Here is a 17,775-nt window from a genome sequence, read left to right as displayed (position 1 = left end):
TAAATGATTCAAGCAATTTTAGATGATTCACTGCCACTCCCTTGAGCACTCAACATTAACAATCCTAATTAACTTATCTGAGAAAATTCTATCCTCCCTTCTCATACTTGATAATTAACTAAAGCAACTGCCTTTAAAAAAAATCAGTTAGTAAGCAAGATCAGCAAAGTAAACCTCAAAATACTTGTCTCTCAATTTACAGTTTCCTGAAGAATACCAATTCTTGTCTTATTTCAATATGCAGAGTTTCCCAGGTGTATATCTTATTGTCTTTTTCTCCACTATGTTCATAATGTTCCTTAATACCTGCAGGGGTGAGGGTGAAGGAGCTGAATTTTGGATGGCTCAGCATTGTGACTGTTTTGTTATCAGAATTACAACACAGCTGCATCCATAACTCACCAAAGAGAGTGTGAGCCTTTCTATTCAGTTTGAATGAAATTTTAGGGAACTGCTATCTGCCTTTACCATCTTGAATACTGATGAACAAACAAAAAAAATAAAAAACTTTTATCCTGCCGTGCAGGAACATTCTGAAAAGATCAAAGAGTCCAGAAGCACTAAATAAATGTGTCTTATCTGGTAACTTCTCTGAGATTTAGAGAACTGTACATCTCTGTTGACATGCAGAGAAAATTCAGAGCTCAATAGTGCTATCATTCCCGCTCCCACTTGACTGTTATCCATGAAGTAAGAAGTATCTTGCCTCCTGCTCTGTGGAGAAAAACATGGAACCTGTAACTATCTTGGGACTTGGTGGCATCCATGATAATCTCAATCTCACAGTGCATTTATGGGAATCGGGAAGCACTGTGAGCACTGAATAATCAGCTCTGGTCTTTTCTGGGAACATTCTTACCATTTAATACAACATGGTTGTGATATTGTGGTGCTCCAAAACAGAATTCATTGTGTTTTCACAAACATGCACTTAGCTGTATGGTAAAAGCTGCGAGAAAGTTCAAGCATGAGGAGTGATCTTAAGGTATGTTTCAGTTCTGTGCCCTTTTCACCAGATGATTTAAACTTAATTGTGTGAATTGCTGTTACAGGTTTAGCTAAACCCTTTGGAAAATCCTATCAAGAAGCTGAAATTAATTTTGAGATTACTTCCATGATCTGTGAAGAATAACAAAGCATCTGTTTCTCTGATACACTTTACATTAAAGTTTTATCACTCAGACCCAAGGTGAAAAATAAGATAGCCTATTAGGAGTGTGGAACGTGATGTGCTGAAAGCTCTGGAGTGTATGAATAAATATGAACAGTGAGTCATAGTTTGTAACGTGCATCTTTTTCATTCCAATGTAAGTTATTTTTCACACTGTAGGTCAAGGGCAGTAAATACCTGTCCTACAAGTACGTGCCAGGTGGCTTGGGTTACTGGCCTCTTACTGAGTGACCTCTGGGAGCAGCAAGTTGGGTGTTCCAGACATGTCCCTATATAGAGTCAAACTAAAATTATGTGTGGCTCTGAACTGGGAGGAATTTTCTCATCACATCCTAAACATAAGGAGAAGCAAAGCTTTACTGTTTTTGAAGGAAGCTATGGCAGTCTCTTCACATCTCAAAAATCTTTACTGAGATATGACTACTGATCTGTTCTTAGTGTGTGCACATAATGTTTCTTTTCTTTGGACATACTTTTCTATTCCTTTAATTAAGGTGTATTTTAGGGGTTTGGTAGTTCTGCCTTGAAAATGCTATTTTATTTGTATGGTAGATGCATGGATGAGTCAGAAAATGATACCATTACACTTGTTCATTGTAAATGAGTGCCCAGCTGTCTTACATACATCTAAAATGGATATAGGATCACTGATGTGCTTACAGGCTGCAGCTTGTTCCTAATATATCTCTAACAGTTCCTGTAAGAACATTTGGCTTAATGTAATGTTTATAAACCTAGAAGAATATTTTCAAATCTGAGAGTCTGACCAGTAGCTGCAGAGGGTGATCTGTGATTGCTTTACCATGGAAATGCAAAAGTGCAAAGCCTTTACTGCAGCTTTGGCTCATTAGAGTGCTTTTGATCATGAAAAGTGCTGTTTGATGAGCCAAGGCAAAAGGATTATAGGTAGGATATCAAAGGTTCTGCAAGTAAAAAGCAGGAGGGGCCAAATCCACCTGGATTGTCACTCTTTAACAGTGGAGCTTTGCTGTCCAGTATTTTCTATCAGTCCCAGACACAGAAATGTCACAGCAGCAAGTTGGAGTCCTCAGTGCTCAGTTCTGTCAACAGCATGCCATACAGCCAAGTAAAAAGAAAGTTGATTAACTGACCGTGGATCTCTTCCTCTTTATTTTGCACAAAATAGGATTAATTATTCTTCAACCAAGAAAAGAGCACAATGTGGGTATTCTAAGCTTTGGGGGGGAAAAGGTTAAAATAAACATCACAGCCCATTACTGCTATTTGTGCAACCACCACAGAGAGTTATTGGGAAGAGCACTGTAGTTCAGACTGAGCACACTCTGTTCTGCACTCCCAGCTTTATCCTGTGTTACAGTGCTTTGGAATTATTGTGCAAGCACCATCACTGGTTTATGCAGAGATGCAGGAATGGAGTGTGATACCTTTTTTTCATACTGTATGGAACCAGTTATAAAATATACTGATATGGATATCCAAAAAACCGTATAGCAAGCGTGGCTTGCTTTGTTTCATGTGGAATAAATTAGGAATGACTATTCCAAAATTAAATGGCTTACACACCTCTTGGCATAATGTAGGTGCAGTCATATCTAGGCAAATGCTTTGTTATATACAAAGGCATTTTCCTTAGTTTTAGCTTTAAAACATTTACCAATATATTCTTTGGATCTTCTCCAGCATGTAAAGGATTTAAAAATCAGTCTTTCAAAACCAGCTCTGAGGGTGGCCTGAGAACAGACTTTATCCCTGAATATTCAGTATCTAAGAGAAAAATATATCTCTACCACTCATGTGCTATTTTCAGATGAGAATATACTCTGAATATTCTCCATTTTTCCCTCTGCTCCCTCCTCCCTTCACTTTGGCAGTAGTACTTTTAAGGATGCACAGCAATAAGATCATGTTCAACAGTCAGCCAAAATGCCATGGTACCCTACTAAGTCCTGGTGGATCAACTATAATCCCTGCATTTTTTCCTTTCTTAATCATGGTAGGGTTTTTAGGCATACATTTACTTTTTATTCTTTTTATTCTTATTTGTAGATGGTCTGAGAAAAGCTGTAGCAATCTTTTGTAAATATCTTTTACCCTTTGCACTCTACGAACTATTGACTTTTTTCTGTGTGGTTGGTTTTGATGTTGTTTGTTCTCTTTCTCTTCTTCTAGGTCATAACCAACACCGCTGCCAAGTTAGTATCACCTCTGTGTAGTGCCAGATATTTGTGTGATGCTGTGTGTGTGAAGATGTGTTTTCTGGGGTAGCATGATCCCCTGTGTTCCTGCTGTGTCTGCTTGCAAGTGCAAGTATTTTTTTAAACATCTGCTTGGTGTGGCAGGCGCCCTGCGCTGCCCCTGCTGTCCAGCAGTGCTCCCGCTTGGCATTTCTTGGTGATGCTCTAATGCTATGATAGAGCTGCCATCTGAGCCTGCCCAGTTCTTCTAAAAGCTTTCAGATGATTGTGCTTCTACAGGCAGGTTTAAGTTCTCTTGAATCTTTAAGTCATCTTTATGCCCTCAGTTTGGAGAGCATTATCTGAGCCTTTTTTGGTGTGTTATTAGTAAAGTACTTTTAGCTTCAGTGTTAAATTAATTTCTAAAGTCTGATGAAATTCAAATTTAGGTTGGAGTAAGATACTGATATGGGAAAAAAATCTATGAAGTGATTTACCTTGATAAATCTATTGTCCAAAAAAGAAATAACTATTGACTTGAAAATGTGATTGAGCTGCTTTATTTAGGAGACTTCAGAGAGTCCTCAGTTTTGTCCTTTGTCCCTGGTCAGAGGATTATCTCTAAACTCTTGCTTTTTGCCTCTGACCTGAGTGTTGTCGATAAATTGCTGGAGACTGGGTCAAACTGACTATAAAATAAATAGTTCTAATAGTTAAGTGTCAAATTTAAACTGACAGTACAAAGTCAGGAGTAGTAGAATACATAAAGTTGAAATAATATTTAATACATATAATTTACATTGATCTTGCATTATCTGTTGATTTCGGTGAAGTGTGGGTGTGATGATGTAAGTCCTTTGGAGTGAAAAATCCTAGCCAGTTCACATTAATAATTATTCTGACAGGATTGTCTTAGAAAGCAGAAGTCACTTTACGGGGGTATTTGTAATCTTACTTGCTTTGGGATTTATTTTTCCTGATTCTTTTGTAACTTAGGAGAAAGATCCCATTCATTTTGCAGAGGTGCTGTCTCTGCAGCCTTACCTCTGCCACTTTGTCCCAGAGCCCAGCACTCCTTACAAGCACTAATATCTTCTATTTTATTCCAGAATTAGAAAAAGAACTCAGCAGTTGGCAATCTGTACTTTTTTCTGTTATTTTTATTGGAATCCTGTTAACTTCAGTGGAAGTTTTGCCTTGGTGTATGTAATGTGACTAACACCTCTTGAAAGACATCACTAAAATTGTTTAAGGACCCCAAGTGAAAGCCCAAATGACTCCTGTTGCTACCATGAGGGAAGTTTAGGCTGTTCTGACATTAGTAGCTTTGATTTCTGTAACTGACTGTGGAAACAAATTGCTTAGAACATTATTCTTTAAAGGTGGCATATTTAACCTCTGTCCTTTCCTTTGCACAGTTTTCTCAGATCTTGGGTTTAGAATCTCTTTAGTACTTCCAACACTGTGAAAGAAAGAGAACACTAAATTCAAGATCTTGAGGACCTGTGTATTTGTAATTATCATGTGATTGTTTAGGGTATTACACAGAAAAGAGATACTGTTGAAGTCAGGCATGTGCATGCTCAGTACAGCAACCTGCATGTCTCAGCCCATCACCCCTCCAGAGATGATGTAAATTGTAATTATAGAATTGTCAGAGTTGATGGATAGTTAAGGGAGATGTGTTTTAAATGTGAGAATGTCTTGGTAAAAAGATAATTTTCACTTTTTTTGAATGCATAATGCCACTTCCCAGTTCCCTCTCTTAAGATGTTGGCATGTGCAAGTGAAGGCTGTGGCTGTAATGCAGCATGTGCTCCTGTGTGTCTCTGGTCCTTGTGCATGTGGCTGTCAATGTTCTATCAAGGATTTGCAATGATATGTGACTGTATCTCTCTCTGTCCATCCTCAGTCAGGGCATCCCACCAAACAAAAGGCTGAAAACAGAGTGGAATCCCCTATCACCTGTAATAGTCTCCAGATAATTAAGTCAGATGGCTGCCCATCTGAGCCTTACTTGAGTTTACCTTTTTCATCATGCTAGGTTGGTTTTAACTCTCACTCTCTGGGGCTACCCATAGTAAACAGGCACACTGTTGTGTGTGTAAAGAGAAAAACAATATTAGCCAATAAACTTACAATCTAATGTCTTAAACTGAAAAGGAAAATTGTTCCAATCAAATGGAATTAAATTCTTCAGCATTTCTTCTGCAGGGAGAGAAATATCTATTTCCAGCTTTGGGTTCAGTTCTGAATGAAACATTTATGAAATATCTGTTATTTCACAAAGGATGGAGTTCTCAATTTTGTCCAGTTTGGTGAGTATATGGAATCTCTCCTGCTGGTATCCCCCTGCTGCTGGCAGGACAGGAAGTGCAGACCAGAGATTCACCTGATCTCCCATAGGTTGAAGAGCAGCCACCATAGTGGCTGACATTGGTCATTGGAACTCTAGGCAGTGCTCAGTCCTAGCTCTAGGACTAGAACTATGCACAGCTCAACCCTACAAGAAAACCAGCTGCTCTTTGGCTGCAGTCTGACATCAAACTAATTCTGGTGTCATGGAAGCTTCAGTTAGCTTGCTTTGGGGGCTCAGTCTGTCAAATATGAAATCTTTCCTTGTAAATGGAGTCACTGGAAACAAAGGCAGCAGCTCTTCCAACTGTACTTGATCCTTTGGTTGCAATGTTGCATATTTTGATCTGGGACTGAGCATTTATCATGCTATAGCAGCACTTCAGGCTGGTGTACAGAGATCTTGGGAAGATTTAGTCTCTTGAAGATTAAAAGGCACAAGTACTACATTTCACTGTGATTAATAACACAGACAGAAAGTACTGAAACATTCTAAATAATAGAGAACCTGATATCTCTTCACTTCCCTGTACTTTCTAGACCTTTATAAGACCCTTCTGAAAACACAAATGGATGACAAAAAAAGTGGGAATTCTCTGCACTGTGCATGTACGTCCCATGGGCATGCATATATGTGCATATATACAAACATGTGCATGTTTGTATACACTTAAATGTATATATGCATATAACAACAGAATTTTAGTATATGTATCACACAAATACTTACTGATTTTTGTGGTATTTTAATACAGTGACAGCTATTTCACCTTTTTTTCCTTTTTATACATCGTAAGCCAACCCAAAAATTACATCCATTAGCACAGCCATCTTTTTGCTTGGTACTTACATTGTCTGTGCTTCCCTGATGAGAAGCTTTGGTGAGATGCCATGAACAGACGTGCACACTCCTCTCTTGGTGGTGCTTCCCTCACTTAACTTCACGCCTCTCTCCTTTCTTCCCCTCCCTTCCTTCCCCATGGAACCTCACTCTTGCATAACCCAGCACGGACTTCACGGAGCGTTTCAACCCCAATGTCCTGAAGGACTCTGCCCTGTCTACCCACAAACCCATTGAGGTGAAGGGCCTTGGCGGCAAGGCTACCATAATTCACGCGCAGTATAACACCCCGATCAGCATGTATTCCCAGGATGCTATCATGGATGCAATTGCAGGCCAGGCACAAGCCCAGGGTGGAGAATTTGCTGGGTAAGGTTATTTCCTTCTGTGGAATGCTCTTTCTCTGCATGGTACTTGTAACATCCCTACCTGCATGACACATTTGCTCCTGCTGGACTCTTTCTTTTTTCCTGGGGTATATTACACAAATGTGTATCAATCCTAGACAGTGTCCAAAAGCACTTCCATGTTTTGAATTTAAAAGGATGGATCACTTGAAAATCATAGCATGATTTGTTGTTGTATGGGACCTTAAAGTTCCAAGCCCCTACCATGGTCAGGGGTACGTTAATTTAACCTAGTTTTTTGGTATTCCTCCTAGAACTGGTAAACCCCACAAAAATACATCTAATGCTCTGTATATGATATTGGATGGCTTTTCATTCCTGACAACCATGATTTATAATAGTCACTATTGTATGCATAGCTCAGAAAGGACAGAAAAAGGGGAGTGGAATTTTTATTGAGATGTGAAGAATGCAAAATATTTATTTAGCGCTGGCTACTGTTTTATTCTTCAGAATGGAATGTTTTGCTGTATTTTCCCTATCCCCAGTTTACATACAGTACATGTGTTTTACACAGATCCTTTGGACTATCCAAAAATCCCCTGATCTTTAATAACTTTGCTTTTCCAATGCATGTTTCTGGTAATCTTACCTGATTAACTTATCCAGAGTTGTAATAACTTCACTGAAATTACATATGCTATGAATGTAGCCAGGTTTCTCTTACCAGGTGCACTTCTGCCCAAAATAGAAATTGCCTTCCTTTGATATGACACCAAAATACAGGTATAGCAACACACTTTAACGTAGTTGCTTTTCCATGTGTTAGCTGCAGGCTTATTCAAAATGAGGATGGTTTATGTATTTGCTTGTGCTCCCTTTTGCTGGCCACTTTTCTCTCTGTTTTATAATTATTTTTCTTTTCTGTTAAGTTTTTGCACCAATATTGTTGTTCATCACAGCTCTCCCTCATGATGGATCACAAGCAATACCTTTAGCTGGCTTTGGCCATGACTCAGTGAATCTCCACAGGTGTTGAGGAGACTCATATTTCCAATTACTGAAGCACAAAGAAGTTTGTGTTCTCTATGAGAGTTCGTATCCTTCGTAGGCATGGATTATAGGAGACATTTTATGATACATTGGCACTTTCTATTACATGCTGTAGCATTGTATGATGCAAATAGTAATGTTTAAAAAAATTACCTATTTAAATGATCAGATGATTATAAGTTAATGCTGCATATGTGGATCCTTTTCATTTTATAAGTTACTTTTAGTTTCCTCTGTGATATTCTGAACTTTAATTTGCAGTGGAAACCATAATGTTCTTTAGCTTGCTTAGTCAATCAAGTCTAAGTTAAGATTATGCTTAATGAGGAAGTATTTGTATGAGGTGTTTTTAATATAAAAGCAGACCAAATTGTGTGCTGATTCATTTTGTCTCAGTTATCAGCCTATAATTTGGTCTGGGTTCTTAATTAGTAGCCTTAGTCCTTTTCATTTGTCCACAAGTGTCTGTAGGGTGATAAGCACACTCAGACTGCACATCTGAAGGGCAGACAGCAGCTGGAAACAGTTTACTTATTTTACCAGTGATGAAGGACAGACAGGCTTAAGATAGGAACTCATTTTCTAGTTTGACCGTTTGAAATCAGTGATGTATCTTCATGAAATCAGAGTCAGACTCTTGTCACTTAGAAATAAGCCACACTTACTGGATCACCATGGAAAACATAAAGGGAAGGACAGAATTATTGATACTCAGACTCCATGCTGAAACCTAAAGGCAGAAAATTTCAAAAGCCCTGACTTTATATATTTTTCTTCTCTTTGTTTTTCTGTTTTAATTGATCTTGCTAAACCAAGAACCAGAAGCTATGTGGCTGCAGTAAAACCCTGTGAACAGTACGTTTTGAGTACATTTCTGTCAAACCACTTCTAAATTCCATTATGCAGTTTTAGCCAAATTCACAAGCTGTATAAAGACATATATCCAGCACTTTTATTGGGAATAAGATCTGAAAGTTGAAGAATCAATAATATGACTGTACAAACTAAGGTTTTATGTGATCTCTGCAATAAGTCAACTTGGCTGGCTATTTACCAGTCTACGTGAACTTTTGTTTGTTGGGTTGGGGGGTTTTTACGCTTAGGGCTTTTTTTAAAATAGCTGGAATCAGTCTAATACCTGATGTCACAATATTTTGTTGTATGTCTACATCAGGGGTAGAACACTGCAGTGTTCCTAAGTTTTTACTTAATATCTACTGAAATTAAATCTGCATAATGACTCCAGGGAGTGAATCACATAGTAAACCATAGTTTATAATGAACTCCAAAAAATAAAATTCCTCCATCGCTACTTATTCAGAGAAGTTTGACTGTCTTTAAAGGTTTTTTTAATGTAAAAATATGTGAGTTAAATGATGATAAGAAAAAGGAAAATTATTTTTATTGACTCCTACTAGAATACCTTAGGCTCTAGATTAAAAACCTCCAACAGTTCTAACCCATTTGGGAAGAGGGTTTTTTTTTTCAGTGGCATTAATTTAAAGTAATATGCTTAAAGATGCATGATATTTCTGCACATCCACACCCAGATGGAAAGAAATTAAATTACAAAGAGGTATAACAGAGGTATTAACATGGTTATGTGCATCTTTAGGCTGTCTGTAAGAATCAACTGTCACATTTAGGTTTATGAAATGCTCATAATCAGCGATGCGCTCTATTTTACACTTCCATGCTGAGAGGCTTATATGTCCTAGTTATTCATCCACAATATAATTATGTTTTTAAAAAGAAAAAGGCCTGCTGAATTAAAGACAGAGTTGGAAATACTCCAATGTATTGCATTAATTTAGTTCAATTTATATGAGCATGTTTCACTCTGCTGGGGAGGTTAATTCACCAGGCTCCATTTCCTGCCTTAATCAGCTACCATAAGGATATTAATATGTCATATTAATGCCACACATTGCTACTGTGAAATTTGTGGTCCGGCTTCCAGCTCTATTTTTTTAACAATGCTTGAGTTAATGGCATATCTGTACATAAACCTTTGAACTGGCTTTTTTGTACATAGGTCATAATATAAGAAGAAAGCATTTGGGCTAGAGGATATAAACAGAGGAATTTGAACTGTCTGTGGCTGGCACACCACTGCTGCCACAGTGGTCCATGGTTGAAATCAGCAGCACTGTCTATCCAGTGGTTTATTATCCACCCTAGAACTGTGTTCAGCTGGGAAATTTGCTGTCCCATACAGCAGGTTTTTAAGCTTCTGCAAGATTACGCAGTGTGGGGATATGAAGTTTACTGTTGGCCCACATCAGGCAGTCACTTCTGGTATTCATACAGAGCAGGTTCTGGGTGCAAAGCACCCTGAAGTGCCTTGGGGACTTGAAAACAGGGTCAGCTTTTGGGGAACATTGCTGTGACAGAACTTCCAGCATAGCCAAGTGTCAGAAGCAGCAGCAGAACAGTCCTGAGGGCGTTGCTGTGACTTACTGTTGGTATTAGAGAGAATCTCTTTGCCATGCGAAGACTATTCCTGCAAAAGGTGGGAGAAGGCAGAACTTTATGCTTTCCTGCCTGCCTCAGCAAGCCCTTTAGCTATGTGTGATGGGCCACAAGAGGAGAACTACTGTTCTCTCTCCCCTCTTCCACCTAAAGAAGGCTGTGGCACCACTTTGTCCATTGCTGCACACAGCAGCAGCACTAATGGAAGTCACTGATGGCAGAGCCTTCCCAAAATAAACAAGTCTGTATTCTGCCTTCTGTACCTGCGAGTGTTTGGATAGTGTAAGGATTGTGGTCTAGGAAACACAAGCTAAAAAAGGAGCTCAAAAATGTTTCTTCCTCCTACAGGCCATCTTTCACACTGAGGAACTTTTTTACATAACTTGTATGTTTTGTAGCAGAGCTTAAACTGAAGAGTCAAGTTTTTCTCTAAATTCTAAACCTAAGCTGTGTTCCGCCCCACTGGTGTGTAGAAACGCACAAAAAAACTTAACTGGGATTTGTACTTTGATGGCTCCTCAGGAAAGTGAGAAGTTTGCATATATGGGGGTTATAAATACATGATATTGTGTGTAAATCCATCAAACCAGTGTATATTACCCAGTGCTGAAGAAGAGGAGTGTGTCAGCTGGGAAGTACTGATATTTAAAGCACTACCTGGTAACATTTGCATCCCATGTCAGACATCCTGGCTTTTCATGAGTCCTCTCAGGCTTTCAAATCACAGACCCAGATTCTCTGTAGATTTTCTCCGCAAAGTGATAGCATTAGCTTTGAGCCTGAACCAAGGAAGCAACTGTTGGACCAAATGGCCCTTAACTTTAAACAGAACTGTTTCTCAGTTTTCATGAAGTTGATCTTGCTGCTTGCAAAGCTCTTTATGGAATAGCATAAAGCTGTTACAATAAATCACTTGCTTCAAAAATAGACCTTGTATTTAGAGCAGTCATGGAGCCAAGTTGCTCCAAGCACACATCATTCCCTCAGTGTATATTTCTGCAGCTCTGTTAATAGTTAATTTTAATTCTGCTATGCAGAAGTTATTTTCACCAGGGAAAAAATACCACCAAAACCTATTGAGTTACTATGCCTGTTTCTAGCCCGCATCACAAATCAAAGCGAGGTTACCTCACTTGTGCTACAGACCTGTGTAGCTTTGATTTTAGGTGTGCACAACTGGATATATCACTTTGCAAGATGCTTAAGCATGTTGTAAGATCCTGAGATCCATTCTGTCATTAAAGATTTCAGATACTACTTATATATGCAAGTCTTGAGTGCAAGTCTAGACTTCCTGTGCTTCACATGTTTAGTAGACAATGAATCCAGACTATGGCAGATGGAAATTTAAATCAGTTTGAAAAAGAATCATCTCTAGAAAAAGCTATAAAAGTCTACCTCATTATTTTTATACTGAAATATGGGTTTATTTCTAATTGCAACCTTAAGGTACACTGGCCCAGCACTATAATTTAAAGAAAACATAAAACAGTACCAACGTGAAGTTGTTTTTATAAGAAATAATATGTAACAAGAATGGTCAGAGAAATAAATGGTTTTGCCTGGCCTACTCTCCACATATTATTCTTACCACTGCACACTTGTGTACCTGCATTGGCTGAGGAATCGTGAACAGGTATTTCCAAACAGATTTGAAAGATAACAGGCCCTTTCAGAGACAGAATGAGCCATAACATAAAATTGATCTATGCATTTTTTTAAGAAGTGATAGTTTCAAAGCCATGTAGGGGATGGCTTGGTGAGATACTGCTGCTTCCAACATTTCCCTTTCTGAATTGCAGTGCCCTCCCTATAAAGGATCCTCATGTAGACAGTGCCTCTCCAGTGTATCAGGCTGTGCTTAAAACCCAGAACAAGCCTGAGGATGACAGTGAGGACTGGAGCCGTCGCTCTGCTAACCTGCAGTCCAAGTCCTTCCGTATCCTTGCCCAGATGACTGGAACCGAGTACAGTAAGTTGAATAACAAAATATCCCCCTCATCCTGATTTTAGATTCATGTCTTTCCTCACTGCCCTGGTATTGGCCAGTGATACTCAGGGAACACTATTTTCCAGGCTCATGTAGTTGTCAGTGAGGGTGAAGATCCTGCATGTAACTTGAGGGAACTCAGAAATCATAGTGAACAATCTCATCTTGTGCTTTATGAAGAAAATTCTTTCGCATGGGGCCTCAGCATAAAAATATAACAGATTGTACAGTAAACGAGCATTTGGGGCCCCACAGTTATTCCTACTTAGAAATCAAGTCTCTGCAGTGCAATCTTTGGGTTTTCCTGCAGCCTAGACATACAGAGCTGTCCATTCTTTAGACAAAAATGGTAAACATGTCAACTGTTTTCTGTAACAGTCTTTTAGAGAAGTGACTTCTGGAGGTCAAAAAAATTCCACCATTTGTATGGAATCTATGTCTCTATCAGCCCTGTTATCTAAACCTAGATCTGATTTGAGTATCACAGAGCTTTAACCTTGTTGCCTCTGGAAATGGTTTTGTGGCTACCTGGTAGTAAGCTCACAGGTGGTTCCTGTTGTAGAGAGAAGGAAGGTCAGGGCCTTTTCCCACATCAGGAGGAAATATTTAGCATTCCCTTCCTCCATTAATGTGCTGCTGCTGTCTCTCCTGCTTTGTACAAAACATCAGGACCTCTCTGTAGAATCATTGCCTACAGCTGTGAAACATTGCTAATAATGAATGGGAAAGTAGTTGTAATAGCTACCTTCCTCCTAACATCCTCCTTCCTGTCCCTAGGGAACTGCTATCTTCATGATGTTCTTACAAATTCCACTACTGCAAAGTCAGCGTGAATGCACCTTTAGATAGTCTTTTTATAAGTTTCTACAGAATTTTAAATACTATAAAGCCAATTCCTTTCTTTCTGTTTTTTAACTGAAGCATTTTTTCCTGCAGTGCAAGATCCAGATGAAGAAGCCCTGAGGAGGTCAAGGTAGGCAAGTCCCTGTGAAAAATACAGCTTTTTCCTTCCTGATAACCCAATAATGTTTTAAAATGGCATTAATATTAACTTCCTTTATTATATTTTTGTCCTAATATATTCTAACACGTTTACTTAAAAATCACTAAAGTTAAAATGCTATCATTGAGAGGCATTTGAATGAGAAAGATAACAAATCAGCATGTTTTTAGGAAAAAGAGTGTAAAATTGCTGGAGTGTATGTTCAAATCTGAAAGCTCTCTGCTTATGCAACTTTCCTGTTCTTTACTGGGTGTGTGAATGTGATGAGTTCTAAGGCCTGTGTAACTACTTGAATGTGTAAGTGGATAAAAATATGTAATGTTGTGATAGCACTGAAATCTGTGAGCAATTTATTTGGATGACCCTCTGATTGACATTTGATTCTCCTTAAATGATACAGTAAAGGAGTTGTTTCCATTCATACCTATAATCATTGGTTTATGTTTTGTTTGGAATATATATGACCTAAATTTGTAGAATATGAAGCACAGGACTGCTTTTGCTAATGGATAAATGTATTTGTTTTGTATGATGTATCAAAAACACTGAAAAAGTGGATATGTTCAGAGATATAATATGGAATTAAAGATTTATCATCATCCTGCATAGCCAGGAAATAGATGTATTAAATATTATTATGTTGAGCTTAAAAACTGCCATTGAATCAGAAGCATTCTGCATGCAATCCTTAGTTTCTGCTTGCATACTTCAAATCCCTGTTTCACTTTAGGTACTCTAAGCCACCGGGTGGGTTTGTGATGTGTTTGGTACTCAATCCACCTCTTCTTTTTCTATTTTATATTTTACTGCCCTGTGGGTTCTTTAAAGGTTCTGAGCTTTTGATCACAGTGCAGGTTACTAATGTTGAGTTAGTGAAAAAGAATCTGCTGTCTTCCCTGTGAGAATACAAGAGTGCTTTCACTTGGTGTTTGCTGTAAGCCCTCCACTGCAGTTCACCCAAGTTCATGGCTGGGTGCCTGAACATCAGGCTTGACATTATAGCCCTCAGGGATTTATTTCTTCCCTCAAATATGTGAGCCAAATTCTCATTACATGTATTGTGCATTATCTGTTTTGATGTAATAGCACACGTCCAAATCCTTATTATGATGGGATTTAAAGCGTTGTGCTGAACTTAACATTGCCCCATTCATATCTGAGAGTAATATGTGATTTTAAAGAAATAATCTCTCTAGGTTTAATCTTTGGCTTTGGAAAATAGAAAATAGTGGAAACTTTACATGGTATGAGATATGTTGACAATAATTACCTGATAACACATCAACACATGTAAATTGCACATTCTATCCAGTGTAATTCCAAGTACATGAGTACATCCACTATGGTTTGCACATTTTCTGCAGTCTTTAGGTATCACTGTGTTATTCTTTTCTTGCCCAAGGATGCTTCTGGTAATGTTTGGGCACAGCTGAACAGGTTTAAGGTGTGCATTGGTAGTAGAGGAATAAGGGAGCATGTGTAGGTAGTTACACAGGGACAGTGCAACTGGTGTAAGATCTGGTGCAAGGAATGAACTGGGGTCTCCTTCCTACCCCACTGACAGCACTGGCACCATCTGGGTGCTTGACAACAACCTCAAACGCTTGGCAGCAGGGTCCTGGCTGTGCAGGCATCCATCACTGTGGCCTCAGGCTGAGAGCAATCTCTCTCTAGTGCTTTCTCTTGTCTCTTTGTGTCAGCTCAGTGTAGCCAGCAGGAATTGCATGGAATGGCGATCAGGTTTCTTCCAAACACTTAGGAGTGCAGGGAAGAAAGATGTAGCTTATTTTTGGCAGAACTGTTTTACTTTAAAATAGTCACTTTTAGATTGCTGCTTCCAACTTCATGGCATATGTTCAAAAAAAAACCCATAAACTTGGGAATTTGGGTGGCAGAACATTCCTGTCAGTTAATATTAATGAGTGTGTTGTATGACTGTCCTTTGCTCATGCTGCTGCTATTTTGAAGGCACACATAAAAATATAACTTGCTATGAAAACTTTTCGTTGCTGGTGTGATCATTGTTGTGGAATAATTTCTGGAGAGATGGGATCCATTTCAAGCCAAGCAGATGTTTCTAGATACCTTTTCCTTGAATGGAGGGGTAATGTCTTCAAAGCAGTCAGGGAGTTCTTAAATTATAAGTCAGACCCACTGGAGCTAGTATATTCTGGTGTAGCTGAAAAAAAATGCCATCAGAAAGTTTCAGCTAGAAATACTTTGTCTCCTGATTACCTAAAAGCATAAAAAATAGTTCGAGAAGTCATACATCAAGACTCCTTTAGGACTGTTACTTGCATGGCACTGTGTTACTAAGCTCAAAAGATTTAGAAATATCAGTGAATTTGTTGGCATTTACTCTGTTTATTGTTTTGTGCTTTCCTCAGCCTGAGGAGTAAAACCAGCCCACTCTGCTCCTTTGTGTTTGGCTGGTTTCACTCTCAAGTTCCACTGCATTAACACAATTAATTGTCTTGTGTTTTGAGTGTAAATAATGAGGAAAAAATGACCTTGTTTGCAATGACTGCAAAAAGTTTTGCAAATAACGAGAACATTTTCTTTTTCATTCTATTTGATATACTTCTCCTTGACTATGCTATCATCTCACATCTTCCTTCTTCCCCTTTTTATGTACAAAAGCTGAATTTAAGCTATAGGGCATCTAGAAAAGATTAAATCCTGAGAGCTGCTGAGCATGGCTCGAGCACCCCAGTCTGCAGTCAGGGGTGGCAGGAGGTGGCCAATACTTCACAGGACTCTGCTTTGAAAATCCCCTCTTGTTCTCCTTTGTGACACAAATGACCAGAAATATCTATGCAAAATGTCTACACTAATACTCACTAATTCTGAGGAAGCTATACAAGAGTACTGCTGAAACCTGGGGTTGGTGGTCCTTGCAGGAAGGACAGCGGGTCATATATGGGCTGACCTAAGTGTTAGAGAATGGAAAATAATTTGCATTCATTTTGCACTTGTATGAGTTAACTTTCACTGACTCCTCAGTTGTGTGAGAGGAAGGGAGAAGCCAAGAGAAACTGCTGGGAGGAAAACAATGGGATACACTGCATTTCTAGCAAAAGCAGCCCTGTAATACCAAGCACAAGTCAAAGAATAAGAGGTTTTATCAAGTTACTTCTCAGAAATAAATCACTGCGAAACCTTTCACACATGGTCCAAAAAGCATCACCCAGCCTTCACTATGCTGATTTGAAAGCTGAGGAAAAAATCCAAATAAATTGCCACTGTCCTAGTTGTAAGGCAGAGGAGTGGTAGCCATGGTCCCTAACCCCTTTCTTTCTCCCTCCTTTCTTTCTTCTGTGTATGTGTGTCTCTCTCTGTCTCTGTCTCTCTCTTTCCTCATGCCACAGGGAGAGGTTTGAAACGGAACGTAACAGCCCACGCTTTGCCAAATTGCGCAACTGGCATCACGGCCTGTCCGCGCAGCTCCTTAATGTTAAAAGCTAAACGGCCCTGGCCGAGGGCAAACACAGAGTCCCAGTAACACATTAACTGCTGGCCTGACTTAGAGCCTGAGCCTGCCACTCGTGCAAAGATGTGCTACTAGGCACTTGGTTTCTGCTGTTAGCCTGTTAGCCATTCGCTCTCACCAAGGGTGAAATCATGACACAACCCAGGACATGTTCTTCATGATAAAGTAGCTTAGCTTTTTTTCCTTTATTATCTCAAACTTCAGTATACAGCAAAACGTCACTATTGTAGTCTCTTGACTTTAATTCTAGAAGAAAATGAGAGGGAAGTTGCTGACAGTATTTCTTTAGAAGGAAAAAGAATGAGATTTTCACAGAATTTTAGTGATGTAAAGATAATGAAGTAAGAGAAAGAAAATTGAAAAGGAAAACTGATTGGCCTAGACTTTGCTAAATGTATAACACAGTTTGCATAGCTGAATGATGCTGTTTGAAATAAGATATTAGCAATGTGAAGTTATATTTCAATATATTATACTGGCAAAAGTCATTTACTGAAACCATTGCTGTAAGTTTTGTGTTGGAAACTTTAATTTATCATTATATGGAAGAGAGGTAGCTGAGGTTGCTCAGGATCTGCAAGGAAATGATATTTTGCTAGAGGTGATTTAGGAGTGAGAAGAATATATCATACTGCTGGTACACTGAAGCTTTTAAAAGCATCTTGTAAGTTTTAAGGAATATGTTGCCCATTCTGTATTGCTCTTGCTTTGACTCACATTTTTTCTGTATATAGCAGCATGCTTTATCTGAAATAAAAGGTTTTAAAACTAAAATAATTCTGTGCCTATTTTACACAGTACTTTATTCTGTTTTAAAACTTAACTGCTTCAAGTGATTATTGAAAGAAGGAGAACTTTTCTTTCCCAAATATAAAATTTGGTCAAAAAGCTTTCCAT

At 38.7% G+C, this 17,775-nt stretch overlaps 1 protein-coding gene across 2 annotated transcripts in view; it reads left to right on the top strand.

Moving 5' to 3' along the window:
* Window positions 1-17,775, top strand: part of LDB3 (LIM domain binding 3) — a 113,864-nt gene that overhangs the window by 57,337 nt on the left and 38,752 nt on the right. Inside the window, exons 4-8 of one of the 2 annotated variants that reach the window (XM_036386181.2) lie at window positions 3,323-3,345; window positions 6,689-6,892; window positions 12,198-12,367; window positions 13,322-13,358; window positions 16,757-17,646. In XM_036386181.2, the coding sequence (XP_036242074.1) occupies window positions 3,323-3,345; window positions 6,689-6,892; window positions 12,198-12,367; window positions 13,322-13,358; window positions 16,757-16,853 (531 nt within the window). In that variant the 3' untranslated portion in view covers window positions 16,854-17,646. Of the gene's footprint in view, window positions 1-3,322; window positions 3,346-6,688; window positions 6,893-12,197; window positions 12,368-13,321; window positions 13,359-16,756; window positions 17,647-17,775 lie in introns of those variants that run through there. The other variant, XM_036386182.1, reaches the window with a different exon arrangement.

Source organism: Molothrus ater, chromosome 8, assembly GCF_012460135.2.
Source record: "Molothrus ater isolate BHLD 08-10-18 breed brown headed cowbird chromosome 8, BPBGC_Mater_1.1, whole genome shotgun sequence".
NCBI classification, from domain to species: Eukaryota; Metazoa; Chordata; class Aves; order Passeriformes; family Icteridae; genus Molothrus; species Molothrus ater.
The sequence above is the reverse complement of the archived record's forward strand: the minus strand, read 5'-3'. Positions and strand labels throughout refer to the sequence as shown.